Source organism: Plutella xylostella, chromosome 6 (assembly GCF_932276165.1).
Source record: "Plutella xylostella chromosome 6, ilPluXylo3.1, whole genome shotgun sequence".
Taxonomy (NCBI): domain Eukaryota; kingdom Metazoa; phylum Arthropoda; class Insecta; order Lepidoptera; family Plutellidae; genus Plutella; species Plutella xylostella.
Window position 1 is genome coordinate 11,471,243 of NC_063986.1, and position 25,108 is coordinate 11,496,350.

The window sequence follows — 25,108 nt, forward strand, 5'->3', positions numbered from 1 at the left end:
ACTGTACACTCAGAGACAAAAATACATAATCTTAGAATTTAAATATAATATATATTAATTCTATTCTTAAAAGTACGTGAGTCAACAGACTCTGATATGTTTCGTTACCTTGGTTGCAACTTTATCACAAGTTGGTTTAACCTAACTAAACTAAATTAATTGATTTAATTAATTGATTATGTTGGTTACAAATTGATATAGAAGCGAAATATAACTATAATATATTATCTTAGACTAATATTGCTGAAAAATAGCTCAAGATATTAAATTGATTATTTAATTTTATGTAAGGTATATACTATTTTTTATTTTATGTACAAACATCATCCTAATGTACATTTTACACATTTCTTTTAGTAGATGGTCAACGCTACCAGTTTAGCTTCAGTGATCCTAATAATCTGACATTATTACCTATGTTAGGTTCATAATAATTCTTGTAACTAGCTTTTTAAAAATTGATATTTTCAAATATCATAACTTAGCCATTAATTAAGACAGAGTGTCAGTAAAATCCGAGAAAAGCCCAATTTGAATAAATACCTTAGGCCCTCGATAATAGTGCGGATCTTTGATACATTTCCTACAAAATTGTGATTCTGCAAATTTTGGATGAACACATGTTCGATACACAATGTCCTCCATAACTATCATCATTAATTCAATACATTAAACCTACTAACAAGTACAATATAGATTCTTCTCATTATCAAACTATATACTCACAAACCTTTTGTTTGTGAATTATACCACACAAGTCCTTTAGTTTGTTATTTGGTGGTAGGTAAGTATTTTCTATTTCTCTACCAGTACAATATTTGCTCAATTATTTTCTTGATAATTGATAGGACTCTAAATAAATTGGTTCCTAAATGTGATAATTACAGCACATATAATTTATATCCTATGAAAAGGCATAACAGTTGTATGTAGTTTATAAGAACGACACAAATCAACAAGTAAACAGTAGAATAAGTAGATACAAGCACAGCTAGTCATAAACATCTCATCAGACACTAAACAACTCGCCGCGGTGACTGCGGCTCAGTGATCGAAGTTATACCAAATATATGACATTTATAATACACAACAAGTAGTTAAAGACAACAACACCGAATGTAGGAGCACTCTAGAAACCTTGTCGGAAGGGGTTTTTGATGGTGGGCCCGGTCGGGGCGGGCGCGGGCGCGGGGGCGGGGGCGGGCGCGGCGGCGGCGCGGAAGGGGTTGCTGGCGGCGGGCTGCGCGGGCAGCTGGCGCGGCGCTGGCGCCTCGGGGTGCGCCGCGGGGTAGCCCTGCGCCTGGTGGCCGCCGCCCTGCGCCTGGTAGCCGCCGCCCTGCGCCTGGTAGCCACCGCCCTGCGCCTGGTAGCCGCCCTGGTACGACTGGTCGTACGTGTAGCTGCCGGCGTCCACGTTGGACTCCTGCACGGCCCCGCCGGAGTACTCCAGGTGGTTCTTCTGCTCCAGGTCCACGGGCCGCTGGTCCTGCATGCTGTACGTCTGGTACTCCTTCTCGGGCGGGTCCGCCATGAGGATGTTGGCCTCGTTCTCGAAGGGCTTGAAGTCGTAGATGTGGCGCAGCTTGATGAGCACGGGCGCGTACAGCAGGTTGCTGAAGGCGATGAACAGGTTGAGCGCCGTGAAGCCGATGGCCTCCACCACCTCGCCGGCGATGATGGGCCCCACGGCGTATGCGAACGAGTAGGAGATGTCGGCGATGGCGTAGATGCTGCCGTACACGGACACGTAGCGCACGTCCACCAGGTAGCCCAGCGTGGGCAGCAGCGCCGTGTCGATCAGCGCGATGCCGAAGCAGATGCCGCAGATCGGGATCATCAGCATCTTGTACGAGTTCGCGAACGGAATGATGAAGCAGCAGAGCCCCTCGAGCGCGAGCCCGCCGGCCGCCATCAGCCACTGGTGCTGCGGGTACTGCCGCGCCATCTTCACCGTGATGATCACACCCAGCACGTGCGGGAAGAACGCGGGCAGCCAGATCATACCGATCTTCCAGTTGTCTTTGGTCAAGTGGTCTTCCATCCACATCGAGATCGTGGGCTCGAGGAAGGCCAGCGCCACGTTGGACATCATGAGGGCTCCCGCGCACACCGCGATGTACGGGTCCATGAGCAACCGGTATATGGGGGTGCCGGCTACTTTTGGTTCCCGCGCCTCTTTCATTTGAACACTCAAAGGCTTCATTACGAGAAGCAACATGAAGCCGTCAAGCAGGGATATCAGAGCGAGGATCAAGAATGGCACTTCCTTGCCGGCGAACTGGTACAGCGCGCCCCCGAACGGAGGCGCCACGAGGCAGCCGAAGCTGATGAAGGCGAGTGCGATACCCAGAGCCTTAGATCTTTCGTTTTCCTCAGTGAATCTATCCGCTATCATGGCTAATCCGGAGGTGTCGGCGAACGCAGAGCCGACCCCCTGCAGGCTCCGGGCGAAGAACAGCATGCCGTAGCTGCGGCCGCACGCGAAGATGGTGGTGGAGAGGAACATGATGATGAGCCCGATCATCATCGGGATGTCGTAGCCGATCCTATCGATTAAGGCACCGGAGAAGGGGTTGATCAGCAGCTGCACGATGGCCTTGGAGGCGAAGAGCAGGCCGGTGGCGGACTCCTGCCCCTCGCGCGACGCGGGGATGATCTTGGTGGGCGTGATGGTCTTGTTGCCCTCCTGGTAGGACGGCAGGAACACGGTGTGGTCGTACGACTCCTCGCCCCACGCGCCGATGTAGCGCAGGTAGTCGGGGATGATGGGCACGATCACCATGTACAGCATGTTGTCCAGCAGCAGCGCGATGGACACGATCACGAGGATGATCTTCCGCTGCGATGTCGGCTCCTGGATCTTCTCCCACAGGATCTCGCGCACCTCCTTCACCTCCAGGTTCACCACCGGGATGGTGGCGCCGTCGATCTTCTGCCATACTGACTGAGGGCCGTCCTCCATCTCGACGACTTATATTTATACTTTTCGACACTATCTTCTACCTTTTCCGAAAGATTGACAGCATTCTTGAGTGTCTTAGCTGAGGAGTGTGTATTGTGTGTGTGTCCCGCTCCCTCCTATATCGAGTTGTATGTCTGTCACGTTCACTGCTCATTGACTCCCGCCGCGACCCTCGTATGGGACTTCGGAACCTGACAACAAACAGAAATGATCATTAATATCATTTCTTTAAGGCATACTTCTGAAGGGCTCGCGTGTTTGGAATAAGTAATGAGGTGTTTCAAAAGGATTTTGAGTCGATCTTTGTTTCTGTTAGTTGCAAAGGTTCCTCTGTCCCGACTCCCGAAGGGTCACATAATGGCAAATCTTGTATTTCCAAAGACGATTCAGAGTCCTTTTGAACAGAGCACAAAGGAAATATAAATTGCAGAAGGATTCAGTGAAAGCCAATACCTGCAATAAACTTAAAACTGGGTTAAGAAGTGTACCGTGTAGAGAAAACATATCACATTAAAATTACTCGGGCTTATTGGCCGTGATAGTTGCTGTTAAATTAAACGGAGATTAATAAAAAATACTCGTACTCGTATTTATGTATGTGTGAGCAAGTGGCTTGCATGTTCATTTAATAGGTCATAGTTAGAAAGTAGAGGGAGAAGAATAGCTGATTTGTGATTAAATACTTAGTCACAAAATAAATACTATCTATCTTTTGCCAACCTCCGCTAGGAGTCTGCTCTGCTGCAGAAGAAAAAGAAAGCTATGAGTTATCAGATAATGGTTCGAAACGAGCCTAATCTTCCGTCTGACAGTAATTGTAACGACTTGTTTAGGCTGAATCCAATTTCGGGGTTCCTTGACGGAAGCCAATGTCATTACTGAGGCCTCTCCACTCGGAGGAGGGAGATTTTTTGCGCATCCCATTTTGTCAGGGTGCTACTAAACGTACTTTTTTCGCAATCTGATTTTGCCTTTTATTTTTAGATAGAGATAGGGCCTTAGTGATGACAAATGGAAAATAAATGTGCGTTTTTTTAAACTTAATTATGAAACAATAATATAATTTACTACAATAATACAACTACCTACAACTCCAATTATAAATATAACAAAAACAGGTACATATTGATGAGTGCTATTATACCATAGAGTAACATAATATTATAATACTAAAGAGTATCTCATGTAGAGAAAATCGCTGTATATTTTATTATTTGCACAAAGTGCTGTGTGTAGGTAATTTGATCTGCAGCAAGAACCTTCCCTTTAAGACTTCTCTCTAATGAAATATGAACAAGGATTCCTTTTATAGCGAGTAATAGGATATGAAATTGCGAATGTATGTAGGTATTCATTCAACTAATAGATCTAAGGAATTGCTAACGTATGGGTGTATTATAATGGTATGGTTTTATGAATTTCTACATTCTATTTTGTAAAGGGTGCGTAGTAATCGTTATTCGGGTGATAAGTGTATGATGGATAAGTTAATTTCACAAAGACGGAATTCAAAACTTAAGGTTCAAATAAAACAAATACCTAGTTATAAAAATAATGTTTTTTTTCAGACTACGTAGATATAGCTTTTTACCAGTCGAGCCATGATGGAATAAAGCTCAAGCCGAGCGGGTAAAGGATCGTTGCAGAAAAAAAAAACTTGTTGGAAAAAGGTTAGCGAAGGAAGCCGAGTTGAATTTCAATAGCACCTTGTTAGTCGAGATAAACACGGCTGTTTGTGTTCAGAATTAAAGGGGACATGAACATTGTTGGGAGAAAGTTCAAGTACACTTTAAAAGGTATTTGAAAATATAAATGACTACCATACTCGAACAGACTTTAAGTTTTTTATACTTAGATAAGTCTAGCACGAAAAAAGTTTTCTCCTTATCGTGTCGGTGACTTATACAAGCGCTAGATTAATGTTTGTCGCACCGTGGTGCATGGATTGGACAGTTGCGTCAGTCTTTGCCTTTCTCTTCTTTCAAGTACCCCGAAACATGATTTTTATAAAAATAATTGAAGTAATAAAACGATTACGTGTTTTAAAACTAATTTGGAATGTCGTGTGTGGTATTTTTCTCCAACAAATATTAAAATTTCCTGAACCAATTAGGTACTAACACCTTTGTTCGGCTGGCTCGTTAAATTTGCATGGCTAATCGACAGTTCCCGGTACAACATGCAGAGTGACGGAGTTCTGAGGAACCCATTTGCCTACATTTCTTGTCAAGGTTGGGTCATGGCGTACACTCGAGTGTGGTGACAATTACTGTAAGTACATAAAGTCTTTATTTACGGCTAATGCGATTTGTAGTTTATACTTTAATACGTCTAAACTTTTGTACCTTGTCAAACTCATTAATCAATGTCAAAAGGTCAAAAGATGGTTTGTGAGTGATAAGGTGAAGGCGAGGTCCCCCTTAACGTACAAAAGTGTAAACTGTGACTGCCCATACATAATAAATGTATCCAATAATAACTCAAAAGTAAACTCATATAAATTTGGAGCACAACATCAATATCGACATTCAATCAGCGCAATCAGTCCATTATACAAATTGAAACGTGATAACATGTCTGAAAGGCGCACTGCGCTAAAACAAATTGTTACCGGAAGCTCTCGTCAAACAAACTCGTGAAGAGGTCTCGGTAATCGAACCCGGAGCCTTTTAATCGCGACCCCACTTGATGCAAAAGCCATTGATGTTCAGACTCTGAGGGTGCTGGGGACGCTCATTTGTATTTCATCTAATTAATTGGGTAAAACTTGGATTTTGATTACCGGTTTGTAATGGTTTTGCACTGAGATTGGTTAATTAATCATTAACGTAATTGTTTTTATTGGAATCAAAATTCCTAGGTTCATTACCATCTGAACTCTTAGCCCGTTGTTTTCCAAGATATTTCTCGTTTCCAAATTGTGATCAAATATCAGCTCCTTTCATTATTTATTTTATCAAATCAATTCTACATAGACATAGCAAACCATAACTACAAATCCAACCACCTACTCTTCCCAATGAATTTGCTGATTAGCCATCCTGGACTGTGTATATTTGTATTCCTACTGAATTTGCTGATTAACCATCCCCAAAAATTATGGTTCTTTCAGAGTGTAATACAACGTTTCTTGCGACTCGTAGCAATATCGATCGAGTCGAAGGCGGTGCTCGCGTGCGATCAATACTGGCGTGCCGACCTTGCGAGACGCGGCTGAAGGTACCTTACTTTTATTCAGGAAACTGTATATTTTTATGCTTCAGTAATAATAGTCATAGTGGCAGGCTATCGACTTTGTAGAAAAGTTAGGAGCTTAGAGTTATGGCGCACGGAACAAGGTCCAGAAGTTATAAATACTTCATCACTTCGGTTTAAAATTTTGAGAAAAATGAGGACATCGGAGTTGTGTGATAATGTAATTTTATTTTATGTCATAGGCAATAATAATAAAAACGCACCATTCACAAATTTTACATACAATACAACATGGCCTGTATTTAATAACCATTCCATAATAAAGCAGCCCTCATAAAGGGATTGCGTGCAGTGTAATACTACAGTTTCACGCCTCACCCTTATTTTCATTAACAATTCTAGTCCGGTGATTGGAGTCGCTCGGTGAGAGATTTTAACAAGCAACTAGCTGGTGCGCATTGCTGCTGTTCCTAGTTAGTGTTTGTTGTCGAGTGCGCTCGTTATACACGAAACGTGTTTTGTTTAATGTTTGAAAACTAGAACCTGCATAAAATAATATAATAAGTTCTCTAGTTTTAGTTGATTTTCAGCTTTCCTAAACAATTTGTATTTGTTTGTGTAAGCCTAAATTCTAGTCTCGGGACAAATGTATTGATTCGAATGCGATTTGTTTTAGAAGTGACAAGATGAATGAATGGTCATCTAAATTTCAAATGGCTTCATCTAAATTTCACAATGTTTCAGTCGTTACAAAGGGGTACTTTTTTACGAATATGAAAATAACGATTTTTATTATTACGAATTTCAAAGTTCCGAATTATTCACAATCCCGAATTTCAAGTTTCCGAATAATGACAATCACGAATAGTTGATAAAACGAAATTTCAAACAACAGATTTATTAAAATGACGAAAGTCAAATTTCCGAATATTATAATTTCGATGTTTTAAATGTACGATTTTGTATTATATCGAATTGTTAAAATTACGAATCCCGAAGTTTAAATATTCCGAAAATACAAATCCCCAAATGTAATTTAGTTGACAAGAAATAAGTAGTTATCTATTACACATGTATTTTTAAGTTATATTATGTGAAACGCTCCGCTCCGCTTCGCTGCGCTCCGCTTCGTTTTTCAATATCTATGTGCACCTAACACGCTCCTCCTCGCTTTGCTCGTCGTCGCACCTATCTTTAGGTTTAGGTCCCAAGGTTTTTAAGGTTAAACACAGTAAAAATCCGAGCAATTGTATTGCTTTCTTGTGTTACTTAACAACAAATACTACAAATAGTTTTCTATTTAACAATTGTTTTGCTCTATATTTGAAACGCTCCGCTCCGCTTCGCTGCGCTCCGCTTTGTTTTTCAATATCTATGTGCACCTAACACGCTCCTCCTCGCTTTGCTCGTCGTCGCACCTATCTTTAGGTTTAGGTCCCAAGGTTTTTTAGGTTAAACACAGTAAAAATCCGAGCAATTGTATTGCTTTCTTGTGTTACTTAACAACAAATACTACAAATAGTTTTCTATTTAACAATTGTTTTGCTCTATATTTGAAACGCTCCGCTCCGCTTCGCTGCGCTCCGCTTTGTTTTTCGATATCTATGTGCACCTAACACGCTCCTCCTCGCTTTGCTCGTCGTCGCACCTATCTTTTGGTTTTGGTTCTAAGGTTTAAAAAACTTTAATGTTTTTTTTGACAAAATCACGAATTATCATATTTCCGATCGGGATTTGAATTTTTCGTGATTATAATAAATCGGTATTTTATTTTTCGTATATTAAAGTAATCGTATTTTTTTACGTTCGTATATTTAACAATCGTAAGAACAAATCTTCGTGATTATAATATTCGAAATTATAATTTTCGTGATTTTTATAATTCGGTATTTTAAAAAATCGGTATTGGAATATTTCGTAAATTACATATTCGGTGTTATCAAATTCGGAAAAAAGTTTTTCGGAATATTTGGGTGTTCCCGTTACAAAGTGATGCTCTAATTTTATTTATGTTGTATTTTAGTTGGCATTGGATACTATGGATACACCCAAGTCCACGATGGTTCTACTGCTGCATTGTTTTAAAATGTCAGCATTGCTACAGAGTGTAAAGTGGTTCTATTTATATAAGAATCAATACTAAAGGCCGAAGTCTGAATTTGGCCGCATTGCAGGCTTATAAAAAGATAAACTATATTAGCTTTCGTTGTTACGTTTAGTCCTTGGTTGAATTAAAATAGTTCTTTCTCTGATATTTTTAGCTTTGGAACTAGTTTAGGTAGTGAAAAGTTTACTGGAGTGTTTATATTATCTTTTAGTTACCTTTTAATTCAACATCTTCATTAAACTTTGAGCTATTATATTACCTAAGTAGCCTGTGACCTTTTTTATTACCAATAGGTAGGTACATTCCAAAAAACACACAGTCAATTAAACCATTGAGCATAAGGGCCATAATTGCGCAACGCACCGTGGCGAATCAGACACAAAGCTTGTCGAGTACACTCGGCGGCATTGTGCGTGCACCCTCCGCGCACCCTCCGTGCCGCCCGGTGTACGCTTTGTGCATACCTCACGGCAATGGGAAGTAATTGACATGTCATTGTGGACACATTGCGACAAGGTTGCATTGTCACCCAGGATGTCCAAATAGATAAAGTAGTAGGGGATTGTTACAAGATGAAATGCCTACATAACCTAAAATGTTTACCTTCATATTATAACCTAAACATTTTGGAATATTAACTACTTACGTAAAAACGTCAAACTTATGTTATAATAATGGCTGCAATGTTCTCGCCTCGCGGCACCCTTGAAGCTAATTCATAGAATCATGCAATGCAATAGGCGGTTACTACCTTTCACTTAATGATCATTACATTATTGTGTAAAATCAAACAATATCAAATTTTAATCTTCCCAATGAGACAAAATTTACCATTGTAGGCTTTTTAAACAAACCATAAATTCTGTCCACGCATAACCGTTTTCTGTAACTTACAAAAAAAAACTCGGGCGGGCCTTAAAAGGTGCGTATCGCGGGGCGGGCGGTAGAATAATCAAAACGTGATGAAAATAAGTGATTGCCGGCGCCCTCCAGGTGGGGCCCGGCCCTAACTAGATTATAGAAAGTAAACATTCGTATTAAAAATAAATGAAATTGCTATTTCTAAGGCAACGTCCCTGGGGGCTGGACCACCGTGCTGGATGTGTTCATAGGGAATAAATACTTATATCCAGAATGTTCTGAATTGCTCGTGAAAAATGTAATGATAAACTATTACTGAATTAAATTAAATTATAGTTAGCCGCGGTTGCCCTGTGGTTTAGACGTTAATAGCCTTTCGAAAACTATTTCTATTCGTTTAATACATAAATCTATATTTTCTCGAAATTATGTCATAAATAATGCGAATAATGTTGGTAAAGTGTTAAAAATACACTGATAGTGAAATAAAACTACAACATACCATCAGAGAAGGCTTGTAAGTGTAACAAAAGCTCAAAGTATGTTAAAAGCGCCGATGCCCGAGCGACTTTTGAAAAGGCTGCAATATTTTCTAAATTCCTCGCAACCGCGCCCGACACGGGGAGGGCAGTACAAAATAAACAAAGGTCATATTCCCGATGCGTTTTCCGCCAGAGGGCAGGTGAGGGGCGCAGTAATTGCATCAGCGGGGGGCGGGAGGGGGCTACGGCCCTGTGACGTACCTGCACGGGATTAAATTACAATTTATGATGTGAGCTTTGAATATGACTCAGCAGAGTTAAAATTTTCGAACACCACATTTTTAAAAATGAAATGTCATAAATAAACGGCGTTGGAATCAATCCATCAATTAGCGAAGCAACCATTCCCAATTCGTTAATTATGTTATATGTTTATTAAATGACTGAAACTGAAAAAAGCACTTTCATCAATATTATGTAATTTATAATCTGTTCTACATAGGCATCAATCTCATTTTTAACTTGGTTAACTTTTGCAATGAAACCTTAAATGATAAATGATTTGATCGGAATGGAAAGAAGTTTGTGAGTTTTAGAACCCTAAAAGTTAGTTTAGCTGCTTGACGGACAAGTACCAGGCGAGCAGAACATTGCAGGGGTTGTTGTGCCACAGGGGATATGAATATTTTATAGCATTCGAGTGGGTCTGAGTGCTTTCGTGTGTTGACTGACAATGTTTGCTGTCTGCCATGCGCTCCTGGTTCTTTGATTAGGAAAGTATCGATTTTGGATACAACTCCCAGCACCCCCAGGTATATTTAAAGAGTAACGAAGGTGAAACACCTGTAAAAATGTTGCTATATGATATCTCCCTTATTCATAGAAAAGTTAGAGCACGTTTTAGATATTGAACTGTTTGTCCCTCTCTGTCAATGGACATTAGGAGCAATAGGACAATGGCAAAGGGGTTAGTATTTCTTATCTTAAAGTAGGATACGAGGAGTTGCAGATATAGTTGAATCAAAATAAATGGCTCAGTCCAATTACAACCCTATAAAACCTATCAAAACAATGAGCACAGATCATCATTGATGATCAAACAAAGGTGAGTTCAAAGGCGCAGCGTGGTCGCGGCCGCCCTTCCGCCCTGGCGCCCCGGGGCGCAACCGGAGCAGGGCGCCGCCAGCGGAGCCCTAGACGATGGTGGCCATTCCAGTAAATTATACACTTTCACTTTGCATAATTGACTTTATAAGTAAGTTTATATAGACAACTTTGACGAATGATCCACAAATGAATACACTTCGCTTGAAGTATGTTTTATTCTTGCACAATGCATATGAAAAAAATCAATAGTTTATCAAACCAATTTCTGTTATGACAACAATATGCTTATTGAATGCATTTTTTCAAGTATTTATTTGTACTGTATTTAGTATACTCCACCTAGTCCACCAACCCGCACTAGGCCAGCGTGGTGGACTAGGCCTAAACCCTTCCTTCATTGGAAGGAGACCCGTGCCCCAGCAGTGGGGACGTAATGGCTCGTGATGATGATGTAGTATACATACTTCTGAGTAATGGCATTACTTTTGCTAGTAGAATCAAGGCTTGGATTAGTCGCCGCGGGGCGCTCTGTGGCTCTGACAGGTACAGTAAGGTGCACATAAACCTGACCCCCCTCAGAAACATTGTTACTATGACAGGGGGGTCAGGTTTCTCTGCACCTGACCGTACATGGTTCGGAATCTTTTGATTGGAATTTGCTATTGATTTTCATGTTTACAATTATTATGTACCCGCTTAGGATGACGAACCGTAGTTAAAAACACACAATAAACATGACTGTCGATTTGATGACATTTAAACATAAGAAACCACATTCAAAATTCAAATATGTTTTATAATTTCAGATCAAATGACCATAAAGAAAACATTAAAAATCGTCCAAATGTTAATATTGTTTACAGCCACTTCAGTTTTAAAAAACTGCCTCCCGTGCCCCCCGTGCCCCCTACAGGTCAAAGGTCACGTCCTTCGTGCCGTATCGCTCCGGCCTCCTCCACGTCGTTATAACTGAAGAGTCCTCGATCCACGGCCCTTGTAGCCTCCGATGTTGTTTCAATGACATCTTTTCAGAGAAGAATTATTATTGACTTGGATGGAAATGGAGTGGGGTAGAATGTTGTTTGTTTTACGTTCGGCCGAAAAATTAATTGTAGTGTTAGCATATTAATAGTATATTTACTTCGATGGGTGTGGGTTGTTTCAATATTTCGCCCACAATTTGTGTCCGAGCGCTTCATTCATGGATCAATCGGATTGGATGAACCGTTTCAGAATCCTAATGTAAGTAGTACGTACCTAGGCAAAACCATTTAGAAGAAAATTTATTTAATAAAAGATAATTTATTTAATAAAAGTTCATACGATTTCCTAGCTTTCCCACAAATTCAATTCTCATACTGGTTACTGAATACTGTATGTTTTGTATTTAAACATAGACCATTCACTTGCATAGTAGGTACAAATATGGAGGAGTGCCTGTAGTATTTGTACTTACCCACGAAACATGATAGCTCAAGTTGTTTAAATGAATGTGGTACATACCTGTAACAACAAAAAAAACAAATTAATACAAAATTGTTAAATTAAACAGAATTTAGTTCAAGAGTTGAAACCTCATGGAAAAGCTTTTTCTTAACCGAAGCTAAAAAAATTATAGAAAATGTAACAAGACCTAAAAATAAATGATGATTTAACAATTTTAAAAAGTCTGTTTTAATTTTACTGTAATAATAATAGAACGAGAAATCTCGAAAGTCTTCAAAAAAGGTAACACAATTTCGTTTTATAAAACCGATTCGCTATAAGGCGCCCACACTAAATCGCACCTTATTTCCTTGCGAATAGAATCACAAATAGTTTATGCAAGCATTCAGCTTTCGACTCGTTTGAGGGGAGATCGGGGAAAACTGGATTATATCGCGATGTCCTCTAGGGACTGGGGGGTCACTCTATATGACGAAAAACTAAGTTTCGGACCGCTGCTGCGCGAGCCACGACTCTATCCCGTCGTATTAAACTTGTCAATTGCACGACAGCTCTCGTTTGTTCGTTTTTCGTCAGTATGGAGTAACCCTCCTTTGCCTTTTTGTTGAGAGGGGGTGAGACGGGGCGGCGGGGACGGGCGGCGAGGGGGGCCGGGCCACAATGGGTTATCGGGACAAAGTTACGGTTTGCGTAAGCTTAGTGTAATCCTGTTTGCTCAAGTTTCCCAACTACCATGAAATTGGGTAAGTTCTGGAAAGTTTTGGAAGCATCATAATATGTCTGAATGTATGAAGTCGGTAGTACGTGAAAAATATAATGGTAAGTGTGGTGATAGTTAATAATCTTGTAATATTATAAATTGGAAAGAGAAACAGATACGATACGATACGGTATTTATTTCCTCATCATTATCTATTTTATGTAATGTGACAAGAGCAACATGTATGATACATACGAGCACAATACATAGTGCAACAATAGTATACCTATATGCTAACAGAGCTTTAGTATTCAGCTCACATCACCACCCTTTATCATATCGAGGGAGAGCCGTTATTCATAGAAATGGCTTTGTACCGAAATCCTCATTTCGTGAAATACGTTACATGCATAAAATATGTAACACGATAACCTATTGTTAGACCTTGAACTTTTATCTTTAAGATTTCGATTATCTTCTCGAACTGTTCGCGTCTAAAATCTAATCTATTTAGATAAATCGGGCAAAATAAAGCTAGATCGAATTGAGGGTCTAAAGTTTCTGAAATTTAAATAAGTATAGGGTTAGAAAACTTATATTTGACTAGATTTATATATAATTTACAAATGTTGGTGGCGCTCTTCTGTTGCACCCCTCCCAAAGGTACCCATAATGCTGGCTGCGTTTCCTCTTTGTATCGCCAGGGATAACCTTTGGGTGAGGTACGCCATCGCCAGGCAGCAAGTCAAATATAAGTTTTCTATTATTATATAGTTTATTTAATATTATTATGTATCTGCTTAAATAAATACTATTAGTATTGGGTTTAGGTATGTTTGGTTTAGTTAGATATAAATTTGGTATTGTATTTGTAGTTATTATTCCTATAATACATATATTCTATAATATTCCATAGGATTTTATTTGATATTGACACATTACATTATTATAATCATACAAGATATGAAAAAAATGCAGTGGCATATGGAATGGCAATGGTAGGTGGAACTTTTCATTGGTCGTTAGTGTATATTAAGTTTAGTATGAAAAACGTATAAGCCAATTTTCGAAGATGTTCCGAATTCCGCTGACATTCTCTCCAGCCAGATTACACGAGGCATCCTCGGTTCCCTGTCGCCCTAGTACTGTCGTCGCGAGGGTCTGGTAATGGCTTTATTGCCTGCGGCCCGCAATATCACGGACCGGGCCCAAGCGGGGGGCTTCGCGTCGGCGTTAGCGGTTTGTTAACTAGATATTTGAATTGTGTCTTTGCAAAGGATCAATACTGTTGTATAAATTAATAGTGTGTCCACGAATATTGTTAAAAAAATTAAATAGAACAGCTGGGTTTGTGCGTATTAGACTGTACGTAGTTCCGCAAACAAAACGAGTTTATACTTGCAAACCTCCTCTAGGAGACGGCACTTGAAGAAGAGAACGGTAACTAAAATCTGGTTAGTTATGTGGTCGAAAATGACGAGGTAAACCTTAAAATTAGATTAAGTAATAATTAGTAATAATTGTGTTATCCTCAAGTTGATTTACTTTCTGTACGCCACCACCGCGGCGTAGTCGGTCGATGTGGCATTCAGCTGGGCATTCCCACGGGATCCAAGTTCAACACACTACTAGTAATACCGACGATATTATTTTAACTTTTCATGAGTGTCGCTGGAATTCAATTACATGGTTGGGTTACTGTATGGTGTACAGCTAAACTTGTAGCGTAAAAACGACGATTACCATTTATATCGTTGAAATATATATGGGTAGCCCTTTTTGACAGCAACACAAAATTACATTAACTTTGAATTTAATAATTCAATTTTTTAAAAAAAGTGGCAGCACCCGCTTTTAATTACGTAGGTGTAATGAAGACAGCACAATACGCGGTAGTGAAGTAAACACAACGTATCACATTCATCAGCACATGATATCATTAGTTGCCGCCTCGTCTCAGGTCCCGCGGGGGCGAGGGGGGTGTAGTCCGTTGTCTACGCCAGGGCACTGGGGGGTCACTACATTACATATATATGACGAAAAACTAAGTTTCAGAGCGTTGCTGCACGACCCACGACTCAATCTCGTTGTTGTAATCGTGCCGACTGTACGACAGGTCTCGTTCGTTCGTTTTTGTTAGTATAGAGTAGCCCTCCGTGTAGGAGGCTCGAAAGACTGCTCGGGTTTCATCTGTATTTATGTTTGTTCACGAGTGTAGCGAGAGGCAAGACAGTAATTAATGAAATATCTCTAGATGGTAAGAAAGTCATATTCAAGATTTATATTCGTATCTTGGAAGTTTTGGAAAATCTGGAAATTAAGTTTAGTTATTCACATACAACCTCTGGATGCTTATGAGATTTCGGAAGTTTTGTAATTGGGATTGGTACGAAGATAAGAATGTAACTTCAAGTTAAATATAACGAGCTTTAATTGTATCTATACTTATCTAGTATTCTAGATAAACATCCCAATATTAAAAAAAAACGCATTTAAGTATTTGATGCCAATTTCCTTCAATTTCACTCAAACAAAGAAAGCATAATTTAAGATCTTCTACGACAACGAGTGATGTCAATTTATGAAAAGAAACATTTCACCTGCGCGCATGATCTCCCTTTGTTTTTAAGCTGCGGCATTGTCCCGCTCTCCCCTCCCGAGCAGTATAATGACTCCATTTGCCCCAACATCCCCTCGGAGCTAAATTGTCTGTTTTACATCAGGCTGTTGTACAATTACTGTGTTGTCTTACAGCGGCGGGTAAAGTTTATTGGCTTGGTTAGCATTGTTTGACAGTTTACAATGGAAATAGGTTAAGTAATCCTTATTTAAATCGACTTCGAAAAAAGGAGGAGGTTCTTTTAATGAAATATTTTTTTCAGTTTATTGTTATTTTATTTATAACTCTCTAAAAAGCTTTTCCCGAAATGTAGTGTTAATTTTTCTCATGTTGTAAGTAGACATACCTAATTACAGTCAAATTATCAAAAAGAAAACAGTTTCAACTAAGTTTATTCCAATAAGACTGTGAGAAATGGCTCCCAGAGGCGAACTAGATAGTTCCCTCTTTTATTCTCAAAATACATTTTCTTTTATGTCGCCAATAAAGAGCCCTCTACTCTTCGTACACTTTTACACCACAAAAAGGATAAACTGTAACGGATGCTATTTAAGTTTTCTCAAGAGATCTTATTTTATACTTAACGATCTTTTTCTTTTATAAACATTGTGTGGAATGTTATTTTTTATCAGAAATGACCTAGCTCTATAAACTTTATATACCTATACTTATACCAGTAGAAAGGGTGAAATAAGGTCATAATAATCTCTTGCACTGTTTTTGTTTTTAGTTTTGTATTATTTCCTTTTGGTGCAAATAAAATGTTGTATTACTATATTGTATTATGTTTAATATATTATTCTTATAAATATATATATCACACCCTCCACAGCTTAAACACGACCACGACGTGACGCAAACGACGACCACGGAGCCTCCTAATATTTGGCACAAGATAAGATCCCCCGTCCAAAAATTATGCAACAATAATCGTGTCCAATTTGGCCGCGTGTCCCCGCCGAGGCGAATCACCGACCACCGCGCTATCGGCGCCCCATCGCACATCCATCTCACACACGGGCTTGGGAGGTCAGTCTCTGAGATGAAGAACGAGCCACGACTCTATCCCTTTGGATTAAACGTGCCGATTGCACGGCAGCTTCCGTTCGTTAGTTTTTCGTCAGTATCCACTAGTGGAAATAACTGACGACGAATTTCACACACGTCGAGATTTGTTCAGTGTTTTGTCATTTGTTTTGTGTTGTGTTGGCTATGGCGGCAAGTTAGGTAGGTTCCTGAAGTGCAAACATCGAATAAAAACGGTTGACTATACTGTTTTAAAGTGCTTCGAAGCTCTTGTTTTACCTGTCTACTTATTTTTATGTCAGCCTACTTATACCTTGCCCTACCTATACGTACAATAATAATTTAATAAGAAACCTTTCCTTATTGTGTTTCCATAATTATAATACGTACATACGTATTTCATGGCTTGTGGCTGGAACCACGCTTTAACAAAACCTCAATCCATTTCGCTCCATATAGCAATTTTCCTCGGGTTCTGAATTAACAACATGACTGTATTGTTCACTAATGAGATGCGTGAAATTAGTAAATGAGTCGTGGCCGCACGCGCCGACACAGGGGGCGATGGCGTCGTGAACGTGACCACCGCGACCAGTGTGAACCTATAGCCTGTACAGTGTGAACCCACCCTGCGATTGTTGTGTAGATTATACAAGTACTACATGTCAAGACGGGCGTGAATCAAAGACGGTGACTCGGGTTAGACTGGTTTATTCTATAAGTGCATGCTACCCACATCATTACAATATTGACATCCTTCTCCTTTCAAAAAAAATAATGAAAAAAAAAACAAAAAAAATAGTTACAATTGGATATTTGCAATAATCCCGACTGTTTACATGTAATAAACACAAATTTCGCATTATTGACAAAAACATTGATATATAAGTAATATGAATTAATAATGATAGAATCAATTGAATCTAATCGAGTACACATTATATTTAACAAAATCAAACAAAGATTAGGTCTGCACTTATGTTTTATCTACTGCTTCTACCTAGTGAAGGAGGATAAGTACATGTTTGTTTCATAATATATAAATGTATGAATTTCAAAGCATAAGTATTCATAAAAACAATAAATTCATAAGAAGAAAATTTAACATGGTAATAATATTAACAATGTTAGGTATATGTCATGCAATTCTATGAAAATATTAACAATGTTAGGTAAATGTCATGCAATTCTTGTAATTCTATGAAAAATTCTTTAAAAAAAAATAAGTAGACGATACAATAAAATTATACGAATAAAGCATAGGCATCTCCAATAACAATCATAATGATCTAGCTCATAAGTACCTATAGATCCACTTCATTCTACAGAGTACACAATTATTATTACACATAAATGTAATGTTACAGTTTTATCAGAGAATAGGTAGGTTCCTAGGTACCTTACCATGACTAAAATTGGTATCCGACGTACAATACACTGTAAATATGTAGAACAAAATCACTTCTAGAATGTCGACAGCGACACATACTTTATATACACAGTTCAAATTATTTGTATTTAGGTAGGTATATTGAATAATTTAATGGATACATGCACAAATTACGAATCATAATTAGGAATTAATAATTTAAAAAAAAAATTGTTTCATCAATAAATTAAGTAGGTAAATTACAATACAATGACATTCATTCAGCTAAATATAATATTATCTAATGTAATATGTACATATTTTTTATTTTTATTATTTATTATAATGTATAGATTTCTTAACTACATTGGTAGGTATTTCAAGTGTGCAGTTGTGGCGTTGAAAATCCGTATCGCTCAGGAGGCCTCACCGTCCTGCCATAACGAGTTACATAAGCGTCAGTCGCATTGTTTACAACAGGTTCATTTACCTGGACACCGGGGCTGCGCGGGGGGGACTCGCCATTGCTGATAACAATGTCATCATATTGTAAACTACTCCGACCGACATTACTTGATCCTTGAAATTTATTACAGACCCTTGAGTCAATTATAATATGTCTACGGTTACGAATCATTATTCCTCCCGATTCCATTTCAATTTCATACGATCTCTGCCCTTTTATATTTCTGATTGTACCGTTTTTCCAAGAGTTATTTACCCATGCTTTGACTTTTTGACCAACTATAAGAGGAGGTAAATCTTTAGCGCCAATATCAAAATATTTCTTTTCCTGTTCCTTGCGACGTTTTAATGATGGTATAACATTTGTATGACATTTAGGTTTTAATAATTTTAATGAGCATGGTAAAATACTGCGAAGTTTTCTACTGTATAGAAGCTCAGCAGGCGACGGCAAAGTGTGATCTATTGGTGTATTTAGATATTCTAAAAGTCCTAGACGGAAGTCAGACCCATCGAAAGTAGTCTTCTTTAACATTGTTTTAACAGTTTGTACAGCTCTTTCAACTTGTCCGTTCGATTGAGGATATCTCGGCGAGGATGTTACATGCCGAAACTTCCACATTTGTGAAAATGTCCTAAAGCTTTCACTGCTGAACTCCGGTCCATTATCTGACATGACTATATCTGCTATGCCCTGCCTACTAAATACTACCTTCAACTGGTCTATCACCGTTGTGGAGGTCATGGATTGCAATTCTATAACTTCAATAAATTTACTATAATAATCTACTACTATCAAGAATATTTTGTCCCTATAGTGACATAAATCAACGCCTATTTTGGACCATGCCCGTTCAGGAATGTCATGTTGCATTAATGTTTCTTTATTGTTAGCCTTCCTATGTGTTAGGCACGCCTGACAGCTAGATACCATGTCCTCAAGTCGCGAGTTCATGTTCGGCCAGTACATTATTTCTCTCGCCCTTAGTTTACATTTTTCGATGCCTAAATGGCCTATATGTATGTTACGTAACATTTCTGAGCGTAAACATTTAGGTATAACTATGCGCGCGCCTTTCCATACTAATCCAAAATCTACCGTTAACTCGTCCCTAATGTTCCAATAACAACGAAGTGACGCGTCCACATCTGATCGCGATACCGGCCAACCATTTTTTATAATTTTTATTAACGATTGTAACTCTGTATCTTGGCGAGTATATTTTTGTATAGCTAGGAAATGCGTATCGGTGAGGTCGTTGCCGACGGCCACCGCGCACACGGCGGCGCGCGCCTCCAGGTGGTCACGCGGCTCCAGCTCGCCGCTGCTCTCGCTGAGGGCGACTGCCCTGGACAGCGCGTCCGCTATGTGTAGGTATTTTCCGGGCTTATAAACAAGTTTAAATGAATATGGTTGCAATCTCATTAACATTCTTTGTAATCTTGGCGGTGCGTTTACTATCGGTTTATTTATGATACTAATCAACGGTTTGTGATCTGTTTCTATTGTTATGTCGGATCGCCCGTATATATAGGTATAGAATTTTTCACAAGCAAATACGCATGCAAACAATTCTTTTTCTATTTGGGCGTATGCTTGTTCCGTTTTATTTAACGATTTAGACGCGTAACAAACGGGCAAACCGCCCTGCAGCAAACATGCCCCTAGCCCGTGCTTGCTGGCATCTACAGACAGCGTGACTGGCTTGTCTAGACTGTAATATTGTAACACGGGCGGACTTATTAAACATTGCTTAATCATATTGAAACTCTTGTTGTGATGTTCGCTCCAGTGCCATTCGATATCCTTTTTTAATAGTTCGCGCAATATGTGTGTTTTATCAGACAAGTTTGGAACAAAACTACCTACATAGGTCACGAGCCCTAAAAACCGTTCCAAATCTTTAACATTTTTAGGTTCAGGCATATTTTTAATGGCCTCTGTGTGTGATTCATCGGGTGAGATTCCGTGTTCACTTATTTTATGACCTAAATATGTGATCTCTGTTAATCCGATTTTACATTTTTTTCTATTCAATTTTATATTGATTTCACGACATTTTTGTTGTACTTTACGCAGGCGTAAATCATGCTCTTCTTTGTCTTTACCGTAGACAAGCAAATCATCAATAAATTGACAAACACCGTCCAGGCTATCTAGGTGCTCTAGGAGCCTTTTGTGGAAAACTTCCGAAGCTGATGAAATACCGAACGGCATTCTTAAAAATTTATATCTACCGAACACCGTATTAAAGGTACATAAGTCAGTACAATCATCATGTAACTTCAATTGCCAAAATCCTAATTTCGCATCTAACGTGCTATATACCTTAGAACCTGACAACTTAGATGTGATTTCATCAAGTGTGGGAAGTTTAAAATGTTCACGTTTGATTGCCCTATTCAGGTCTTGCGGATCTAAACACACCCTAAAATCACCGTCCGCTTTTTTAGCTAGCGTCATACTGCTGACCCAATCGGTAGGTCCCTCAACTTTAGCAATAATGCCTTGTTTTTCCATATCTAATAACTTATTTTTAAAACTTTCTTTAATAGCAATTGGCATTTTTCTAGGAGCATGAACTACCGGTTGTATATTATCTTTTAAAAGTATTTTGTAACTGCCAGGCAAACAACCTAGACCCTCAAAAACATCTGGGTAATCGTCTAATATCCTTTCACTATCATTTTTGGAAGTAATCGACATTATTCGCTTAATTACATTCAGTTCCTCACACGATTCTCGACCTAAAATAGCAGGTGAATCAACATCGGCAATAACAAATTTTAGTATGTAGGTTATATTTTTGTGAGTAATTTTTAAACTACACTTACCTAAAATGTGTATGCTAGCCCCAGAATATCCACGTAATTTCATAGTTGTGTTTGTCAACTCACTTTCTAAAACACCTATTTGATTCAAATATCTTTTAGGCAACACATTTACGTCAGCCCCAGTGTCCAGTTTAAAATTAATAGGTTTATTATTTACATACAAAGTGGCAGACCACGAATCATCGGAATTAATCTTATTAATTACCTGATCGGATGAATTCCCATCGATTTCATACAATACTTGGCACATTTTCGCATAATGATTATAACGGTTGCACTTATTGCACTTTGCACCATACGCGGGACACTGGTACATGTTATGACTCATACCGCACTTGTAACACACACGCGAGGATCGCGCAGGAGGCGGCGGCGGCGGCGGCGCTGGGGCGGCGGCCGAGGCGGCGGCGGGTGCCGGGTCTCCGTGCCCGCGCCCTCGCGCCCTGCCTCGCGCCCGCCCGCGCCCACGCCCGCGCCTGCGACGCTCACGTACTCCCTGCTGCATCCAATCCACCGATTCCGTATTTTCTGCACTATTGCCTGTGCAATTGCCGCAACATTTATTATTTATCTCGTTCACGTGATGCGCTGAAACCTCGGTATTTATATTCGTAGCTTGCACCCTTGATAGTTCGGCTAGCTGGCAAATATCTAACGCCTTTTTCAGCGTTAAGTCACTCTCTCTAAGCAAACGTTCCCGTAATGAATTATCATGGATTCCACAAATCAAACGGTCCTTGACAAGGTCGTTACAAAGATCTTTGAACTCACATTTGGCGGCCATCTTATTCAGTTCGAAGACATACTGTTCAACGGATTCAAATTCCCTTTGTTCTCGGATAAAGAACTTGTGACGTTCTACTGTTAAGTTTTTCTTCGGTAAAAAGAAATTATCAAATTCTTTTAAAACTTCGTCGACTGTGGTGCATTTTATTTTGAATGTATCGTGAACTTCTCTGCACCTTGGGCCAATTATATGCAACAAAATACTAATTTGCACCTTTGCATCTTTTTTGGAAAACTCGCACGCCTGATAGTATATTTCAAAAGACTTTTTCCACTCTTCCCATGATTTGCTTAGGTTTCCCGAGGTTACATTTGTAATATTGTTATCAAATTGGAATGGTAACGGCGGTTTTAATACGGCTTCCATTTTGAATCTGCACCGAATTTATTTTCTAATTTACTTTTTAATCTTATTTATTTATACTGTTTTTATTAAATTTACCACACGTCTTATCACTGCGACCACTGTATATTCGGGATTTATACGTGTTTAAACACTCACAACGATTTAATTAGTTCCTAATACCGGCTGCGCCATGTCAAGACGGGCGTGAATCAAAGACGGTGACTCGGGTTAGACTGGTTTATTCTATAAGTGCATGCTACCCACATCATTACAATATTGACACTACACTATGTACATCGATAAACGACCAACTCATTCACATTAGTAAAGCGAGAAGCTAATACAGTGATTTTTCTGGAAAGATTTAAATAATGAAAGTTACAAATAGTATAAATCAGAATGTATTTAAAAATATAAACAAGTAGGTACCCTATATTAATTTCACCAAATGACGTAGGTATAATAGGTAGGTTATAAACGTTATTTTGTCCTTTTCGCATTATGCGCTTTTTTGCTGTTAACAATAAAGCATCACAAAGGTCTGGCACTCCCTCACGATGTAGGCGCGATAATCTTGCCGCGTCATAAACTGCTCGCGAGGGCGCCACCAGCGGGGAAGTGTTGTCATAATAATGGCACATCTGGTTGGTCCACAACTTATGTTGCACGCATCATTTCCCATTACGATGGGGAAAATATTGAAAATTATTCTGTCAATTTGAGCTTTCGGAAGAAATTTCTGAGGGTTGTTTTATAACACCCTTAAAACTTTAACACGGATTCGCAATGTTTGATTATAATTTATGTTATTTTCTTCGTTTCCTTATAATAGCTTTCTCCTTTGAGTTGTGGCTGCCGGCGATAATTCAAAGAACAAGTCCATGTTAGTCGGAGTTCCCCCTCCTGTTCCTGTGTTCATGTTGCCCGCTCGCCCCCGACCTCGAAGTACAATTATTACCTTTGTGCGTGCCTGTACCGCCACTCCACGCGGCTAGACGGCAGGTAAGTACAGTCACGGCAAAAATATTATAATTTTACGAGTTTGTAATGGAACTGAAGTAAATTTAAGGAACTAAAAATAGCTGAAACTTCGAACTGCGGGTACTAAAATTCTGATAAACAAGAATAGGAATGGATTATGATTACATATAGATTATACGCGATCATAATACGTGTCGACTGTCGAGGCTACGCATCATTGAAAAGATGTACGAAAATAACACAAATATGGACCAGCTTTAGACGCGGCGGCAGTACCAGTTGTATCCTAAATGGGACCAGAAAAAATACATAAATTTAGCAGAACGCATTAGCACGGCCCAGGATAATCAAAATAGGGGAGACCGGGCAACAATGGACCACGTCGGAAACTGTTAGTTACGGGCACAATCAATGTAGCGCGATAGGGGGCGCTGATTACCGAGCATTTTGAGGACGCTGGGGTGACTGCATTTATTTATGCTTGGTATGGCAGTGGTGTCGCATGCCACACGTCGAGATTAGATAAATCGCAAACCTCAGTATTCTACGAAGATGCCTCGTCGAACAGTGCACTGGTTCTAGGTGTGTGTGATAATCCACTTACGATAGGTACGTTATTACTCTTATTACATTCATTCGTTAACTCTACAAAATAATGACCTACGCTAATTAAGTTTGATAGGGTAATTAATTAGTGAAGCTAAAAAACAAAAATGTTGTTTTAAATTATTAGGTAGGTACATATATTTTTTTACCCGTTAATAATTAATAGATGTTTTTATGTACCTAATTGAATACAAATAATACCTAATTGCCTTTCCTTTTCTGAAAATGTATCAAAAGGAAGGCAATATAACATTTATCGGTATTGAAGTGCCATATCGCACCGGAACATCGCATTTGTCAAGCGTTGTCAAAGCAAGTAGGGTCCGTTATACTGGAAGGTTTCTCATCCGCCCACAGTTGTGAACCCTCAATATATTATTCCTGTGATATGAGACCACTGCACAGGGACGGATGAGTACGATACTGAAGTTAGGAGGGTGACATCGTATCACGTGCCGAAAATCGAACCAAACATAATTTGATACACGTTTACGCATACAGGTTTACCATCCTGAAATGACATTAATTATAACGTGGTAAAGTTCATAATGTAACACGTATGATCTTGAACCAAGTTCATATCAATTGTGCATGGCATTACGCGTGTGTCGCTAAATTAGTACATTTTGATACGAAACTTAATACACTTATGTTGAGAGCGGAAACATGACATTAAATTATTGTTTCCATACGAGGATGACATGGGTATAATAATTATTAATAGGTATCATGTTTGAGGTCTTGTAAGATCCATCTTATGTTTTAGTAGGATATCGTTTATAAATGTATAAGTAAAGTGTGATGTGATTTTTAGTTTTCTTTAAGACTAGTGATTTCTTTGCACTAATATTATTATGTTGATTTTAGAACGGCAACTTAGTACTCATGTAGTTAGAAACACTTTGAGCTGTCAAAACATGATTTCCTACCAAAGCGGTAGAAATACAAACTAGCAAACATAACGTTCCAATGTTGATGTTTCTGTCGAGTTGTGACTTGCGGCCGCGCGGTGGCGCTGCGGGCGTTTATCAAATATTCATAGAGAGGGTCGAGCCACCCCAGTCTCCCCTCCGCCCTCAGAGAATTTTGACAGTTGCGTGTATAATTGTGTGAGCCTCTACATCTGACGGTCTGAGCTTATTTGGTTTTAACAATATCACCTACGTAGTTGGCACAATTTGAAAAATATATTTACGTAACATTTATGAAAATAC

At 39.1% G+C, this 25,108-nt stretch overlaps 1 protein-coding gene across 2 annotated transcripts in view; it reads right to left on the reverse strand.

Annotated features, from left to right (window-relative positions):
- Nucleotides 1-285: 285 nt before the first annotated feature.
- LOC105387855 (vesicular acetylcholine transporter) overlaps nucleotides 286-25,108 on the reverse strand; it is a 29,748-nt gene continuing 4,925 nt past the window's right edge. The window contains exons 3-4 of one of the 2 annotated variants that reach the window (XM_048633624.1): nucleotides 1,364-3,153; nucleotides 286-1,321 (exon numbers count right to left, since the gene is read on the reverse strand). In XM_048633624.1, the coding sequence (XP_048489581.1) occupies nucleotides 1,130-1,321; nucleotides 1,364-2,962 (1,791 nt within the window). In that variant the 5' untranslated portion in view covers nucleotides 2,963-3,153 and the 3' untranslated portion in view covers nucleotides 286-1,129. Of the gene's footprint in view, nucleotides 3,154-25,108 lie in introns of both variants that reach the window. The other variant, XM_038119619.2, reaches the window with a different exon arrangement.